The sequence below is a fragment of the Diorhabda carinulata genome, chromosome 3 (genome assembly GCF_026250575.1).
Source record: "Diorhabda carinulata isolate Delta chromosome 3, icDioCari1.1, whole genome shotgun sequence".
NCBI lineage: Eukaryota > Metazoa > Arthropoda > Insecta > Coleoptera > Chrysomelidae > Diorhabda > Diorhabda carinulata.
The window spans coordinates 9,233,453-9,250,549 of record NC_079462.1 but is presented as its reverse complement, the minus strand read 5'-3'; the positions used below and the strand labels follow the sequence as shown (position 1 = coordinate 9,250,549).

The following is a 17,097-nucleotide window of genomic DNA, read 5'->3' as shown; positions in this document are numbered from 1 at the left end:
CCTCAGAAAATGGTTATAGAGAATGAAATTTTTGAGGAGGCATTCTCTAAATTGCAGGGTCTACCAAAAATTTTCTGTGCTTTCAGCTTTTCATTATAATTTATTAATAGAAAAAAAGATGAAAAATTAATATTCTAGCAAATTATTACAAATTCAAATAACATTTTCTATGTATACGTCGAATTTGACTCGAATAGGTATAGAAAATCAACTTTCCAAAATATCTATGTTTATGAAGGAGATCTGGAACTGGTAGTAAAACGTGAACGGGTTGAGAGAGGAAAGGTTGAAGGGGTGGCAGCGGCAGCTGCAACGTGCAATTAAACTAGTGATTCTCAAAAGTGGTCTAGGTACACCCCCAGGGATTCTCGGAAAGCTTTACAACAGGAGTGTACTTGAATTTCCATAGTTAGATCTGATTTTTTGACAAGTTGGTAATTTGGTGTGAATGTATCAACTATAACTAGTAATAAGTATTTTGAAAGCGTCCTTTATATGTTGTCTATTTAAACGTGAAGTGGGATTTCACGAATATTTGCTAAATGTACCTAACAGATATTTTATGCTATTAAACTTCTGCTCAACATTTTTTATTCCTTCTTGTAGTTAAAAGGTAATTTGATTGGGAGACTGCAATCATTATCAAGGAATTGAATAATTGGTAGATGTTGAGAAATAGTTGAACCATGTACCAGTAGACATATTATGTGAAAAATTAGGTTAATCATCCAAAACGAAGATTTGGGTGAAACTATAAAAATAAGCAGAGGAGTAACCACTATATGCCCATGAAAGTTGTTGTCAAAAATATATTAATAAGTTATTGAATTTTATAAGAAGAACCAAAATGAAACTTTATGTTCACCTTCGAAAAAAAACTTCGCTAAAATATGAAATTTCCATTAGGAAAAAAATTGCGTCTTTTGAGGACAAGAATCTGATAAAGCAAAAGAAGCAGCGAAGTGTCTATTGGCACCCTCCACGGAAAAATCCGTGACTCTAATTTCACCCATAGAGACACGGACATTTTTAAAGAAATCAGCCGAATGAAGCTTTATCCGTGTCTCTAATTTCAGCCGTTAATGTTACAATAATAAACTCATGGATGAATTCTATCCACGGATAAATACCATCCAAGGGCAAATATCATCCTCGGATAAATACCAGATGAAATCTCGGCGGGTGTAATTTGGGCGCTAACCATCCTTCTTTACCTGTCTGACCAAGAAGGGTAGATAATCCGACATGTATTTTCGGCGCAGGTAGGTCGAGTCATAAAATAACCCAATAGAGGGAAAGTTGATAGATTTTTAAGTAGGTTAGGTTAGTTTAGGTTAGGTTAGGTTAGGTTATGTTAGGTTAGGTTATGTAAATCTCGTATTTTATATGTAATATGTACTTAAATACTAAATAAAAATATAAAATTTACTTTATTCAAGTTAGTGTTACAATAATGTTGTGAGGAAACTTTATTAAGGGCAGATTTTTCATTAAAAAAAAGTGCAAAATAGCCCCCTCTAACGGTAAATTTTTTCAGACCTTAAGTGATAATAGGTCATTTTTCTTATAGGAAAATCTAAAAATACAAAAATATATCTTATTATAAATGTCGATGATTTATTAATTATTGTATTTCATAAATCATGTACTTCAGTCGGTTAGCGCCCAAAATACACATAGGATTAAAAATGACCCTTCGGTCTTGGCGCCTAGTTTACATGTTGTAAAAAGTACATTAATTCTTTAGCGCCCAAATTACATCCGCCCATGAAATCTTACATACTCGTATATGCCATTTCTAATCCCAATATATTTTTTCATTCATTTAGAATGAATTATACAAAAAATTTATTAATAAATAATTAATTATTAAAATAACCTTAGTAATAATGAATTGATGATAGTGTTATGTATATCTCGTAATTTATTCTCTGACTCTTATTCTAAGCTTGCCGATAGTGCACAACTTTACACGAGTGACTAATGTCCGTGGCAATTGGATACGGATGATTAGGTTAGGTTAATTGAGTTTCAAAATTTCCGTGTTTCTAAGATTAAAATTAGACCACGGTTATGTTCCGTGGAGGGTGGTAAAAATGACTGTAGCTGCGAAACTCATAAACAAATTGCTGACATAACAAATTTACAAACAGTAAGAAAAATATCATTCAGTTGTTATAATTCAATTTAAAATTCTATTCACCTGATAAACGTTAAAAAAAATTGGTCCAAGAATTGTAATTATCGATACTACAATAGGGCAAATATATAAATACATAGAAGAAAATGTCGACTGCTAATTCACCATGCAAGAGTTGAAAGATTTCATAACCACAGAGAATATTTCAGATGAAAAGACTAGTAGAAAACGACTCGTTGACCGCTATCACGACACTACTTCCGCATTTTGTAATAAAGGGAAAATTAAGTTTGCCAAAAACGTCATGAATTTCATGAATCAGCAGAAATATTTAAAAACATCAATGATGACTCCAATTATATAATCCTAGCAGGTGTAGCATGTATTCTGGATTTATATGCAAAAATTAAAGACTTGAATATATTGAGATACAATTTACAAAGTGTTAATTTGTCATCATTACTACCTACAATTGATACCTCATTTGTATACCTGAAAATACTGTAGCGTCAAACCCAGATGTGGTTAGGAAAAGACATAAATATTTGAGATTGGTTGTGGAAGTAGCTCAATAACATTTTCATCCCAATAATGATAAACTGATTAACAGTACCGTATAATCTACTGCAAATGTTATTTTGTAATTGCAAGAAAGGGTGTGGATTGTGGATATCCGAGGAGTGGTAGTATGTTTGCAGTGCAACGAAAATAGTTTCCTTAATACTTTACCTACTATTAAAATAACTGAAATGAAAAAGAATATTTGATGTAGATCAATTATATAATATGCAATGCGAGGTTTGTATGATTTTGACGCTCCAGGCGCTCCAAATTGCGTCTCATATTGTTCAAAACATAGTACATTTCCGATAATAAATGTACAACTGAATTCTAATTTCGGGAACTTTTGGTGATATTGAACTGACACACTGCTTAAATTACCACTACACCATCACTCACAATTACACTGGCTGACAATAAACTTATATTCAGTCTCTGAAGACAATAACTTGGTTATCAAAACGCGCGTCAGACAGAGTAGTGGTAGTGTAAATAGTGTAACAAGCTGAATGTATAGTAATAAGACAAACTACACACACTATTTACTACCAAACTCAAAATCACAATGTCTGACGCTCGCTCCGATTACCAAGTCATCGATTACGGATTGTGAACAACCTACGGCTCTTCGCGAGTAAGACATTGTAATTGTAGGAATGGTGTTCTACTGATAGTCAATAATAATCCATAAATAAATACATTTCAAATTCGCAAATTGGATTGTGTGTAAAGTTTTCCATATTTTTTAATATTATAGGCGCTCGTAAAATGTTAATCCTCTATTTATAATTCGAGTATGAATGTAAAATCTATTTTTAGAACTATAAACCAAGACCTGGTCTACCAAAACCACTCAACGATTGGTTAACGTACGTACAAGAGCATAAAACCGATTTCAACTTCATTAATAACATAGTTAAGAGACGTGGAGAGGAACTAGATTACTACGATGAAACAGAAGAAGTAAGCAATAATAAGGTAAGTGAGCAGTCTATTGACAATAAAGTTTAGGTTCTGTTATTAATATAAGCTCATTCTGCTCGACATCTTCAAATTAACAATTTTTTTTTTCAATAGGATTGTCAGTAGTAATAAAAAAATTTATTTTTGTCTTTGAGATAGATAATTGTTGATAATTGATTAGAATTCGATTCCATCAATATATTTTGCAATTGTTTTAAGTTTATTTTTAGTTGCAGTATTAAGAGTATTGAGATTTACTGATTCTACAGTCAAAATCTGTCTGAGGTGCGTTTTGATAACCAATTTATCGTTTCCAGAATATAAGCGCATCAGATAGTGTAATTATGGTGTTTGTTTACTATGGAAAAGACTATTTTCATAAACTAGGAGGAGACTGGTTGAATAATTGGTTAATAAAGACAAAATTGCTATTGGAAAGTTATCGATTAAATAATGTCTCAAATAAAAAAGAAGGTACTAGATGAGACCTAATCTTTGAGCTTATCGAACACCTAAAATCCTACGATGTATTACCTAATTGTGGCAGTGCGAAATTAAATTATTAGTTGTAATCTGGCTTGACGAAACCAAAATATCAAATGGATGTTTGACGTCGTCAAGTAATCGTCCCTGCGACAGACAAAGGCTCCGCGAGTAAACCCAGACTTTTCGCTGTAGTATTTCACAGCTTTTAGTTGGTGTTAATTTGAAATAAGTGTCCTTGAAAATTGTTATAAAATCTTCTTTATTCAATAAATATCTATTGTATAGATATAATTAGTATGTACTTCATTTTGTTTCTCTATCTTAGAAAAACTAAATATTTTCTGTTCGACAAATATTTTACTACATGTATTGTGGATCAGTTCTTTGATTATGAATATTTCGGCTTTTAGTATACAATTTACTATCTATCTACTACACCCTATCAAACGTTTAGTCTAACAACTTTTGGACCCCATTATCAAAGAACTATGCCTCTTGACCGTTAAACCAAATAATTCTTTTAAATTTAATTTTGTCACTTTTAACAATATCACTAAATAACTTCGTCACCGTCCTTGTGATAACGCTCTGAAAAGCACTAGATATGTGCTATTCGCTTTCCTCAGTGATCTAATGTCAAAACTTTTAGCTGCCATCTCGTACACATTTTTTTTGTAATTTTTTGTAATAAAGTATTTCAATCATAATTTAATAAACTACATATCTTGAAAACTGTGGTAACTCAATCGTCAAAAGTGAAGCACCTGGTCCAGTGAATGTCCTCATTAACTTTTTGGGTCGATACTTTTTGATAAACCTTTGTCCTTGATTCATTGACAAGGATAAACATGAACTCTCACAGACACCATATTAGTCGATTACAGATTGACGTGGTATAATGGCGATCTGGTGAGAGACTAACAAAGAGTAGCCGAATAGCAAAACGTGTCCAGCTTAGGGTTTGGCCTCTCTAGTTCTTCCCAGTCTTCTTCTAAGTTTAGTTATAGTTTAAATTTTCCTGCGATCCCGATAATAAATGTCCTAACAATACTTCCAATAAAACACTTCTATAAATTCTTCAGAAATCTTAAAAATCTCTATGTATGAAAACAATAGTTGCTATGTGTAGAATAATATAAAAGTACAATAATTGAAAACTCGCTTATAGTTGTGAAAGTTCTATTTTCTTCAATCAAATTGATGCTATCCATATCTCATAATATAATATATTGTTTATTTTTGTAGCTATTGGGAAGTAATGATGACGAATATATAGATGATCCCCCTAAGAATGATATATATCCACATAACAGCCGAGAAATAAAAGAAAATGCATCCAAAAAATTTGCACAAACTCTTAGTAGAAATAACAATAACAGAAAACAGTTTAAAGAACAAAATAAATCCAACATTTCCAACAGAATGAGAAGAGAATCATCTAAAAACTCATTTTTCCAAAAAAGTAACAAATTAGAAATAGAATCCAATGGAAAACTTGGAGAAATTGATCGAGTTGGTGACAAATATCCTAATCAGTTCAGAAACAAAGATCAAGAAGAGAAACGAGAAATACAAATAGACATTCTAAATAACGGGAAGTTAATAAAATCTGTTAAAGAATCTGACAAAGATTCAAAATCCATTGTACTAGATATCGATGCGTTACGAAATCCTCAAAATGAATTACTTGAAACTGGGATTTCCACCAAAAAACGCAATAATGCAGTCATAGACATGCACGTTAAACCACTTCAAAAAAGTTTAATTTCAGATAACTCACAGCAAGATATAATAGATCGCGAAGGAGCTATAAATTATAATAACTTATTTACTGTTAATAAAGATCTTAATACTGACAGAAGCGTACCTAAGAATACTCTCGTCTATCATGTAACTCTATCAAACATCAACGAGGCTGTAAAAGATGCAGCTGCTGCTTCATCTCATAACTTCTACCAGAATAATTTTAGAGATATGTCCAAATACTGGACTGATTCAGAGAAGAATCAGCTACGGAATGGCATTCAATTTGCCCATAACACCATTGATCTAAAAAACATGATACAAACTATTCCAAAAACTGATTCAAAAATTAATGATGGTTTTGAACCTGTTAAAAGCATTGTAGTAGATCACAATCGAGATAAAGAGGTCCCCAAGCAAATACAGCTACATCAATCATATGTGAAGAGAAACTCGCAAACAGTCACTGCTCAATATAAAGAAAATACGGGAATATCAGAAAGTAGTATGACGACCTTAGAACTTACTGATATGAATCAAGAGAAAGAAGAACTAACTACAGAAGCAGAGATGAAATTACTTTTGAGCCAACATCAAATGCAACCTCATGAACATATCAATAGAGATACTGATGAAATAAGAGTGGAAACAAAAGAAGCAGAAGAAGATGATCATGCTATGGTCATTGAACCAGTGAGCGAAGAGAGTAATCATGAATTATTTCATCATCATAAACAACCTGAAACTGAAAATGTTCATCATGGCGATGAAAATATCAATAACCACATTGATATTAATATAATCCAACCACAGCAAGAAGAAGATAAACTTATAAATCGACCAGAACATACACATGGAAATGACCTACAAGATCAAAAAGATACTAGTATAGAGGAGAGAATGGAGCTTGAAAAAGAAATTCCACTCGAAGAAGAAATTAAGAACGAAAAAGAACTTGAAGGGGAAATTACCAATGGAGATATTGAGACGGATGAAGAAAATCTCAATGGAAAAAGACTGGAGGAAGAAGTTATTAGGAAACATAAGATAAAAGATGAAGAGAGTCGTACAGGCAACGGCCAAGATAAAGCTATAAGTAAAGAGGAAACGATTGAAGAAATAAAACAAGAAGTTTTAAATAATGAATGCAGTGAGGAAGGTAACACAGATGATCTCCATTTTGAACAAGATCATATTCAAAACGCCAATGAAGGGGAGCTTATTGAGAAATATGGCCATAAGCAAAATAAAGGTAATAAGGGACCTAAAGTGAAAGTACAGGTGGATGTTAGCAAATATGCAAACAATGGAAATGAAGCTAAAAAAAGGAATGTGAATAATCATTTTCCTCACCATAATACACATCACAAATATCAAAATAAATGGCCCAACGATTGCGAAGGTAAAAATTGTTATATGCATTCCAGTAAACTGAATGAAAACAAACAAATGGAAAATGATAACAACAATAAACAACTCCCATTCAAAAGTGTGCGTTCAAATAAGAAAAAAATCAAGTCTCATTATTCTAGAAAACTTAAATCGTTTAATTATATTTACGATACGGATATAGAAGCTCCTAGCGATGAAGAATATGTAGAAGATGAGGTTTCTTCAGAACAAAGTCGGTTAGCAAATATCGATAAAAAAGATGCAGTAGAAGGTGATTACGGAGATGAGGAAGATTCGTTTATCACGAGAAGAAATGATACGAACAAAATTGTAAAACTGACCAAAAATTCATTTGCCAATCCAAGAATTATATCTTCACATGAAGATGATTATGATAGTGACTATTACGATGAAGAAGCCCCAACAACTAAAAATAAGAGTAACATCAGAGATAACTCTCATGAAAGCACTGCAAAATATCGATCAAGAGAACAAACGGCGGATTTCGGAAGGCGAAGGCAGCACAAACTAAAATTGATACCGAAAACAAAAAAAGGCGACGCCAAGCATCATGATGCGTACAACGATAAAGAATACTATGTCCGAGAACCAAGGTCTGAAGCTGGCTTCGAGGATTTTCAGCAGTTACCAAAATTCGTAATGAATGACCGATTAACAGAAGAAAATTTGAGAAAACGATCTCTAAACTCCAAACAAGAAGTTACACCTAACAAATTTCCCTTGTCATCAAAAGGTTTTTTCACGGGAAGCTCCAAACAAAACGAGTTCAAGAGGAGTGATCTGAACAATGGAGATATTTCAAATAAAATTTCTGTTGCTCCTGGTATAGATAAAGCTAGTACCGATAATTTAGCTACTGTTACAACTATTGAAAATAATAGTAATAACGGAACGGACAGTGCCTTGACACTTTTCGATTTCCATGATTTACCAGGAGTAAGTGTAACATCAACTACTGTTTCTACTACTACAATTACAGACTGTGAAGACAGTAAAATTGCCGTTGGTGGTATTTGTGAAACGGAAAAATTCAATAGAAGTAATTTAGATATAACTACGATGTTGTCCATTATACCTGAAGTCCAAATGGAATTGGTGAGTTGAACAGTGATTTACTAATTTTATATTGAAGTATGTGTAAGAATATTGAGGGCAACAGAATTGCGAGATGTTTTTTTCTCAAACACAATGAAAGTCAAAGTTTCACAACCTACATTTGAATATTTATTTTTAAAAAGACATAATTAACATTCGATAGTTTTTCAGAATAAATTACTACCCCTTGTAAGCAAAAAAATGAGAATACAGCACACGGGGTAGTTTTACTACAAAAATTCAGGGATAATATAAATTGAGGTGAATAAATTTTAACATTTTGTCCATGTAATAATATCAAATTTCATTCAGAAGCATATACCAATATTTTATTATTGCTTTACAATGTTTTCTATCGATTGGGAGTATCAAAATTTAGCATACATTTTGAGTTTTTTTGAATCTTAGTATGTAATATGGCTGATATTTTGATAGTATTTACATTATTGTCAGATCTTTCTTTATTTGCTCTTGACTGTTTGAAGAAATCCAAATGTTACTGCACCTGAGCTTCTATCTAGACTTATTCACTAAAAAAATTAATAGAAACTTTACCCTTTAAAAGTCACTTTTCTAATGGTAGAAAATAGAGCATCTCTCTAAGAGTGGGCAACTAAAGACAGTATATGGACAAACCCCAATGGTCTAACGTGTTATTAAGTGCTCAATATCGTTTTGGACTTTATCAAAGCGAGTATTTGGACAAAAACTAGTAAGTTTCAATCGTTTAACGGTAACGATTCAGTCGTTACCAAGGAAAGAAGTCATACGATTTGAGAATGTGTGAGCGTTGGCGAAACAATGACCTTATTTTACTAGAAAGTTTCATAGAGATATTTCGTAAAGTAATACTATCCAACAACCAATCGTCATTTCGTATGCCACAGCTAAAGGTCCTGGGTTGTTTCTGCGCTATAATTATCGTTCGCAGATTCGTTTTTGACTTCTTAGATTAGCACGGCATTGATATTTTGTAAGAGCAGCAAGTGCAATCCCCGGCTCTTAATTCTATAGGACATATATAGGATATTTAGGAGTTCCTATTCTAAGAGTAAAAAATAGAGCATCTCTCTAAGGGTGGATTAACGTGTTAGGGCTCAGAATAATCTTTTGAAATGTAAATTCCGTCAGAAATTTCTTAACCATATTCACTTTCGTAGTGGAAGAGTTTAACAAGACTACTATGGTGGTATTATTTTTCAAATAATGCGCAGAAACCAGCAACAGTTGAAAAAAAATTTTCAGATGTGCATGTCAAATTCAAAGAAGATATAAAATTGGTTATTAGTGAACATATTGGGCACTTCGAAAACATAACATAGCAATGAAATCAGATACGATAAATGATCCTTTTGTTCATGACAACAAGCTATAAGATTTTCCAAATATATTTTGAAGCATCCCCAATTGCTCAGTTCCTCCAACCTGATAGACAATTTAAAATACTGACTTAATGAACTCACATTTAACACCAATAAATTTAAATACGCCGAATCATTAAAGTTTCCTGCTATAGAAGAAAGACCAATTATTTTGTCATCTACTATTCCATTCAATAGATTAATCTTTTTTGGATATTGGATGTGGAATTCTCTCATCCAACGGGGATTGTTTTCTGAGAGGAATCTACAGTTATGCCGATTCACGTTTCCATCAATAAAAATAGGGGAGCGTATAGTAAAACATAACCTTATTTCAGAAAATTTGGATCGTCACGATGGTAAAATTTTAGAACCAACATTACTATAAATGAATAGATGTCATTCTCATTACTGGTGCTTGCGAAACATCCATTTCTATGGACATTTGTTTATCAAACATTTGTTATTCTTACAATTTCTAATTTGGATTAATCTATCAAGGTAGCAGCTTAGTTAAACAAGTCATTGTTGATCTCTTTATGGGATTTCGGTTAGGATATAAACGTTTTTGTTGACTATCATTAAAATCTCAATTTGTTCTTTCTTGAATAAACAACAATATTCGTGGTTATTCAAAACTTTCATATTGTTACACTGTCGATCTATTATTTCAACTTCGGCGAAGACATTTTTAAGATAGCTATAATTCCAAAAATATGTCAAATAGTTGTAGGAAACATCATACCAAATATTCAGTATTTTTGAAGATTTTGTAAGTGATTGAATACATGCCGATCTCTTCATTAAAATCTTGCAAACTTTTTCCGAGGTAATTGAGGTGTTTTATACTTAAAACAAAATAAATAAAAAATGTTGAACTACGTTGTATAGTATAGTGTAATGCTGTAAACAGATTAACTTCCTATATTGCACCTTGTTCTTTATCAATATTTTTATATCATTATAGATAATTTCAATTATTTCCACTTTTCATTTGTATGATTATCTAGTATGGAATAAAGACAATGCAATTGTTTAATGTTCAAGGTATTTTTCTGTACTATTTTTACTATTTAACAGATCTCGAATATGTTAGCGGTAACAGCGCTGTTAATTTTAAAAATCGATATGTATATGTTACGAAAATGCTATTCTGTATGGTTTCAATACTGCTTACGTCGATGTATAACATATTCGCAAAATAGTGAACATTAGGAGTGTTATGCCATTGTAGATAAAATTTGTCATTTTTGGAAGATTAAGTGAAAATGCATATCATCCTATGTTTAGCATACCGGTTTACATGAGGCAGACTACAGTTCAATACTAAAATGGAATATTGGAATTTCATAGAGTAGTTAAAACGAATTATACAAACTCTTTATTTTGATTTTAGAATGTATTTGGGTGATTCCATTATAACTGTGATATTCAATGTCCTGTATTGTTTTTTTGTACTAGTCATTAATTAATAATCAATTAATAAAAATTTTGTGTTAATTGAATAATTCTTAAGATATTTAAACATTATTTTTATACAATATAACTTGCCACTTAAAGAAAACTTATACTACATCACTTGAATGTCAGTACCGTGTCATGTCCATTCCTAGAATTTACCGATAAATTATTAATTTTTTTTGTCGTAACAAATGATTTAAACTAATTACCTTATAAATTCTAATGTTTATGATCAAACTGAGGAAAATTGATGCACTTGTTGTTTAATATCTTAAGTTACTATGTCAGTACCGTGTCATGTCCATTCCTAGAATTTACCGATAAATTATTAATTTTTTTTTGTCGTAACAAATGATTTAAACTAATTACCTTATAAATTCTAATGTTTATGATCAAACTGAGGAAAATTGATGCACTTGTTGTTTAATATCTTAAGTTACCATGTCAGTACCGTGGATAAATGAGTCAGTACCGTGGAACTCAAAATCCGACATTTGTGTCTTGCTCGTGATACTTTGAAGTTGTAGTAAATTCCTCTTAGAGTTTTATTTTTACAGTAAAATAGATGAATAATATGCATAAAAAAGTTAGAAAAGTTAAATTTTAAAATCTTGAAATTTTGAATACAAAAAATCACAGTTAGAACGGAATCACCCATTTTATCTATATTAAAGTTCAGATGTTCAAATTTATATTATGGAATTTCGAAATTCAATTTATTTCTTCCAATTTCTCACTCAATGTCTTTATAATTTTCGGCCAATTTTTTATTTGAAACAGCAATATCTTCCTTTGGCTTTATGTCTTTTCAATTGTCTCCAATATATTATTTGCTATGTCACTTAAAAGAGGTAGTTATTTTGGTTTTTTCCTTCCTCAAACAAATCCATCCCTATCTTCTAACTTTATTATCGAGTAGAGTTTAACATTTATTTAATTTCTGTAATCATACATTTCCCAACAAAAGTATCCTCCTCCATTCTTCCCCATTCTTCCACAGTCAATTTTGGTCCATTATCAGTGACTTCAATGTATTTGTAGTGATTTCCATTTATTTTCCAATTAATTTTCGCCCAAAATTTGATTGATTGCTCCAAATCTAAATACATAATTACTTTCCATTTCTTTCAAATATAGTTCATGTTGTTCATCAGGCATTTTTTTTGTAGTCGATTTTTTATTATACATTTAATATTCGGTACTTATCATTTGATTGAGGCATTACCAAATTCATCCATTCTTTATAATAAATAAAAATATTATATAAACAAACCAATGAAATATATTTGAAATAAAGAACCTAAATTGATAATATTTTACTATCTACTAATTTTCTTAATATAAGTGAAACTGTTGACACCTCTTTCTTATCCCATTATTCATAATACAGTTTTTAACTAGTTATTACGAATAGTTATACAGAATAACCCCATAAGGTTGTTTTTGTCTCGTAAACTGATGATACAGGTTTTTTTGTTAAACATGATCTGCTCAAATTCAACGAGGTAATATTTTTTTCTGTTTTAGATAAATAATGCTACAAATACATCTGAGCCAAAAGAAAAATTTGAGAAATTAGATGAATCGCTTTCTGGAGAGTTACCATATTTTTTAGTTAACAGTATATATGATCATATAAAAAATGATGAAACTTTCAAGACACGCTTGTATAAAGGAATGAAGCGACGTTATGAAAAAGTAAGAGTGAATTTGTTTCAAATGTCTTCAAGATTCTGGCTTATTTCTGGAGCACTCGCGCCTCGAACATTTCTGGCATATTTTCCAGAAATTTTTGAAACTATTATTGCGTTCCCTTTAGCTGACTTTATGCGCTCTAAAAAAAGTAGGTTAATGTGCCATTAGTTGCTGAATTACGAAAGTGCACCTGTAGAATGAGTAAAACTCTCATTGGGTGAGTTCTTTCAATCCGACTTAGTTGTTTTGACGGTGATGAACTTATCTTTTTTTTGCAGTAGGTCTTCTTTTTTATTGCGTGTTTTTTATAAAGAAAAATGATTCGCGGTCATAAAACTGTTAAGTAAGCTAGATTTGGAATTTCTATAGGAAATGATTGCATATTAAACCCGCAGTGGATAGACCAAAAATAAGAACAACGTATAAAAAATATGAACGAATATTTTAGATCCTCGAAGTGACGCACCTAGGGAACATAGCTTCCGGCTATGCGAAGATTTCGAATATTTGGTATGCTTATTCTTCCGTACTTTGGTGCAATTTACGTACACAAAGTTTCAATATCTTGAAACGTATACCTGGTATCAAACTAATTCTAAAAAATGCGAAAGACCCAGGGAACACTGAGAAATATTACTCGATTACGGAAGAGAACAGGACTGTTGGCCAACTGATTTAGCAGAGATATATACCCTTATTGAGATTTTGTATTTGGTAGGGGTTAAAAAGCAAAATATCTAAATACCACAGAATTGTGTAAATGTGATGGTTTCGCTCCAAGTTATTTATGTTGTAAGTCCGGGAAGTGATTTAGTACGGTACAAGATGTTTATGGACGAAGGCTTTATATTTTAAATTAAAAGCAAAATTATATTAAAATATGAAATGTCATATATGACCATTTTACTGAAAAATAGCTCCTTTGATAATACTCTTGTTATTTAGAAAAATTGAAATCAACACAACTCACTAAAGTAATATTGTAAACAAAGGTAGATAGATATATCAAAATTTTTGAAATATTGAGATTGGAGAATTCAAGAGTACTGTAAAGTACAAGGATACCGTAAAGTGCCATTTTCCGCACTCAAATTAGTACTGTAAAGTCGAGTTTACAGTACAGTATAAAAAAAAATTATTTACCTCACATCAATTCGTCAAAGTTTTGAAGAGTTTGTGACAAAATGGAAGTATTATAATTAAGTTGGCGAATATTACACAGTGTACTGAATGCTAGAAAGATTTAAAGGACTATGTTAGTTCCGTTAGTATCTACATAACTAATAATCCAGTAATGTATCAAATTAGATTGTAGAGAATGATTGACTCAAGAATATTTTACAATAGCAACTTAGAAATTTACGCTGAAAAAAACCAGAGCTCTTTATAACTTGGCTAATACTATATTCAAGTAAATTTCATACATAACAGGGTTTGAAACACCAGACAATGAAAAACCCACCTCACCGGTTTTTGTGTATTTTGTATAAACAGGAAAAATCCACGTTTTGTAATTCCTATGATACGCAACAAAATAAACAGAATAAAATTTTTTTCATAATGAAATCTAGTAAAGAATACTGGGTGCGCATTCATATTGGCTTGAGTTAGGAACATATTTACTACATGTCATTTTAGTGAAATGGTCTAACGCGAGTTCTGATGCGACAATAACAGGCGCGATTGCTCCAGGGTTAAGACTCACAATTAAATATTCTTAATCCTCCGTATTTTTAAATCAACTATTTGTTAGATGAAGGGAAGTTCGTATTCTCGACATTGCTAAATGTATATTTTTAAATAAGTATGTTTGTTCAAATACAGTCAATTTTTGAAAATTGCTCGGACACGTCATTATGAATTTCCATGGACTTTTTTTAATGAGATAAGTTGCCTAAGCTTCCGACATTGTTTATAGTGTATGAAGTACATAAATGCCAAATATCCAATTTTTATTTCTTACCAATTACAATAAATAAATATGTTGTAGTTTTTAATGAGTCAACAAGAATCATATCAATTGTCTTCATTTAACTAGAATGCGCAAAATTATTTTTTTTTTCAAATTACTAAAAAAAGAAATGAAACAAGACCATATATATGGCACTGATATATGAGATATAAAAGTATTATTAGGAAAACGTGCATGTAAGAAACAAATTACTCATCAACTAACTATCCTTAGTGGAGATATTGAAATGAATGTAATAATATCTGTGCAATAAAATCCCTTTATTCAGATGTCCCTCTAATAATTTCGTCTGAAACATGTATTCTGGAATCAATAACATCTCAATTCATTAGCAAAAATTGGATATGATCCCAGATAATTGCGGTTTTGTGAAGAAATTATTGATCAACTAGGTTCGAAAATTCTAATGCAAAATTTTATTTTATGATGAGAATACGTTCACATCAAATCATGTGGTGAATTTAAAAAATTGTGAATATTTAAATGATAAGAATTTACATCGAATTATCGATATCGAATGACCACGGAAACCTTTAGATATCAATTTTTCAACTTCTTCATATGGGTACTTGTGAAGCAAGGTTTATAAGAGTAACTTCGCATATGAGTGTAAATTGATTCCGCCATAAGTCAGTAGAAATGTTCGCGTTTAGGATTGTCAAACACGCAATGAACAACATTAATATTTGCCTCCTCATAACTTCCTTATTTTTAATTATTTTGGCATTGAAAAAAAATTATATTTGGCAATTATGTACAACTTCAAACACCCTATAAAATAACCAACAAAGTACGGAGACCCTGGAAAATATTATATGTAAAAAGTAATGATTGGAATAATTTTTCTAAGCGTCCTAACATGTTCGAAAAATTCTCAGAAATATTTATTTCAAGTTACAGTTTACTGGATTGAATGGAAATCTAATAATTTGCCCATGATTCATCATTTATAATTGAAATTCTTGTTGACAGTTACCACCACTTAGGTCAGATGATATACAAGTTGTTACGCAAGAGCAAAACAGAAAAATGCTTAATATCATGGAAAATATCATTAATAAGCTCGAATGGAACTCAAATTGTCAAACAATACCAAAAAGATACAAACAGTATTTGAAATCCATTACTAAAGTTCAAACTTACGATGCTCTTACCAAAACGAAGCAAATGGAAGAAATAGATTTTGATGATACTCAGAATGCTAGGAACTTCCTGTTTCCCCACGATGGCGACGGTATTTTCCACATATGTTAAATAAATATATGGGTGATTCCATTATAACTGTGATATTCAATGTCCTGTATTGTTTTTTTGTACTAGTCATTAATTAATAATCAATTAATAAAAATTTTGTGTTAATTGAATAATTCTTAAGATATTTAAACATTATTTTTATACAATATAACTTGCCACTTAAAGAAAACTTATACTACATCACTTGAATGTCAGTACCGTGTCATGTCCATTCCTAGAATTTACCGATAAATTATTAATTTTTTTTTGTCGTAACAAATGATTTAAACTAATTACCTTATAAATTCTAATGTTTATGATCAAACTGAGGAAAATTGATGCACTTGTTGTTTAATATCTTAAGTTACCATGTCAGTACCGTGGATAAATGAGTCAGTACCGTGGAACTCAAAATCCGACATTTGTGTCTTGCTCGTGATACTTTGAAGTTGTAGTAAATTCCTCTTAGAGTTTTATTTTTACAGTAAAATAGATGAATAATATGCATAAAAAAGTTAGAAAAGTTAAATTTTAAAATCTTGAAATTTTGAATACAAAAAATCACAGTTAGAACGGAATCACCCATATACAGATAGGTGAAGCGAAGCTTGTAAAAAACAGAAAAATATCGATTTAAATTTATTTTTTAAAGGGTTCAGCCCTCTTGATTAAAAAATAATCTCCAACATATTATTTGTTGTGAAAAATTAAGTATTTGGAAATGATAAAATAACTTACTTGCTTTTATACAGTAAAGTTATGACAATAAGCTGTTCATAATCAATATTTATACTATAAAAAACTTAAAATATCAATTTTCAAATGATTACATGATTACAAATGAAGCATTGATATTTGTAATAAAATGGAAAGTTAAATCCATAATAATAATAATCTGTGAGAATAAACAATCAAATACTACTTTATTAGGCTTGTAAATACTACAATTTAACATTAGAGGAGAAAGTTTTTGT

The 17,097-nt window shown here is 30.9% G+C and overlaps 1 protein-coding gene across 2 annotated transcripts in view; it reads left to right on the top strand.

The window, feature by feature from the left end:
• The window catches only part of LOC130891200 (uncharacterized protein MAL13P1.304-like), a 53,422-nt gene that overhangs the window by 31,391 nt on the left and 4,934 nt on the right, over positions 1–17,097 (top strand). For both annotated transcript variants that reach the window (XM_057795803.1, XM_057795804.1), the window contains exons 3-6: positions 3,521–3,679; positions 5,396–8,401; positions 12,751–12,921; positions 15,863–16,124. In XM_057795803.1, the coding sequence (XP_057651786.1) occupies positions 3,521–3,679; positions 5,396–8,401; positions 12,751–12,921; positions 15,863–16,124 (3,598 nt within the window). The remainder of the gene's footprint in view (positions 1–3,520; positions 3,680–5,395; positions 8,402–12,750; positions 12,922–15,862; positions 16,125–17,097) is intronic.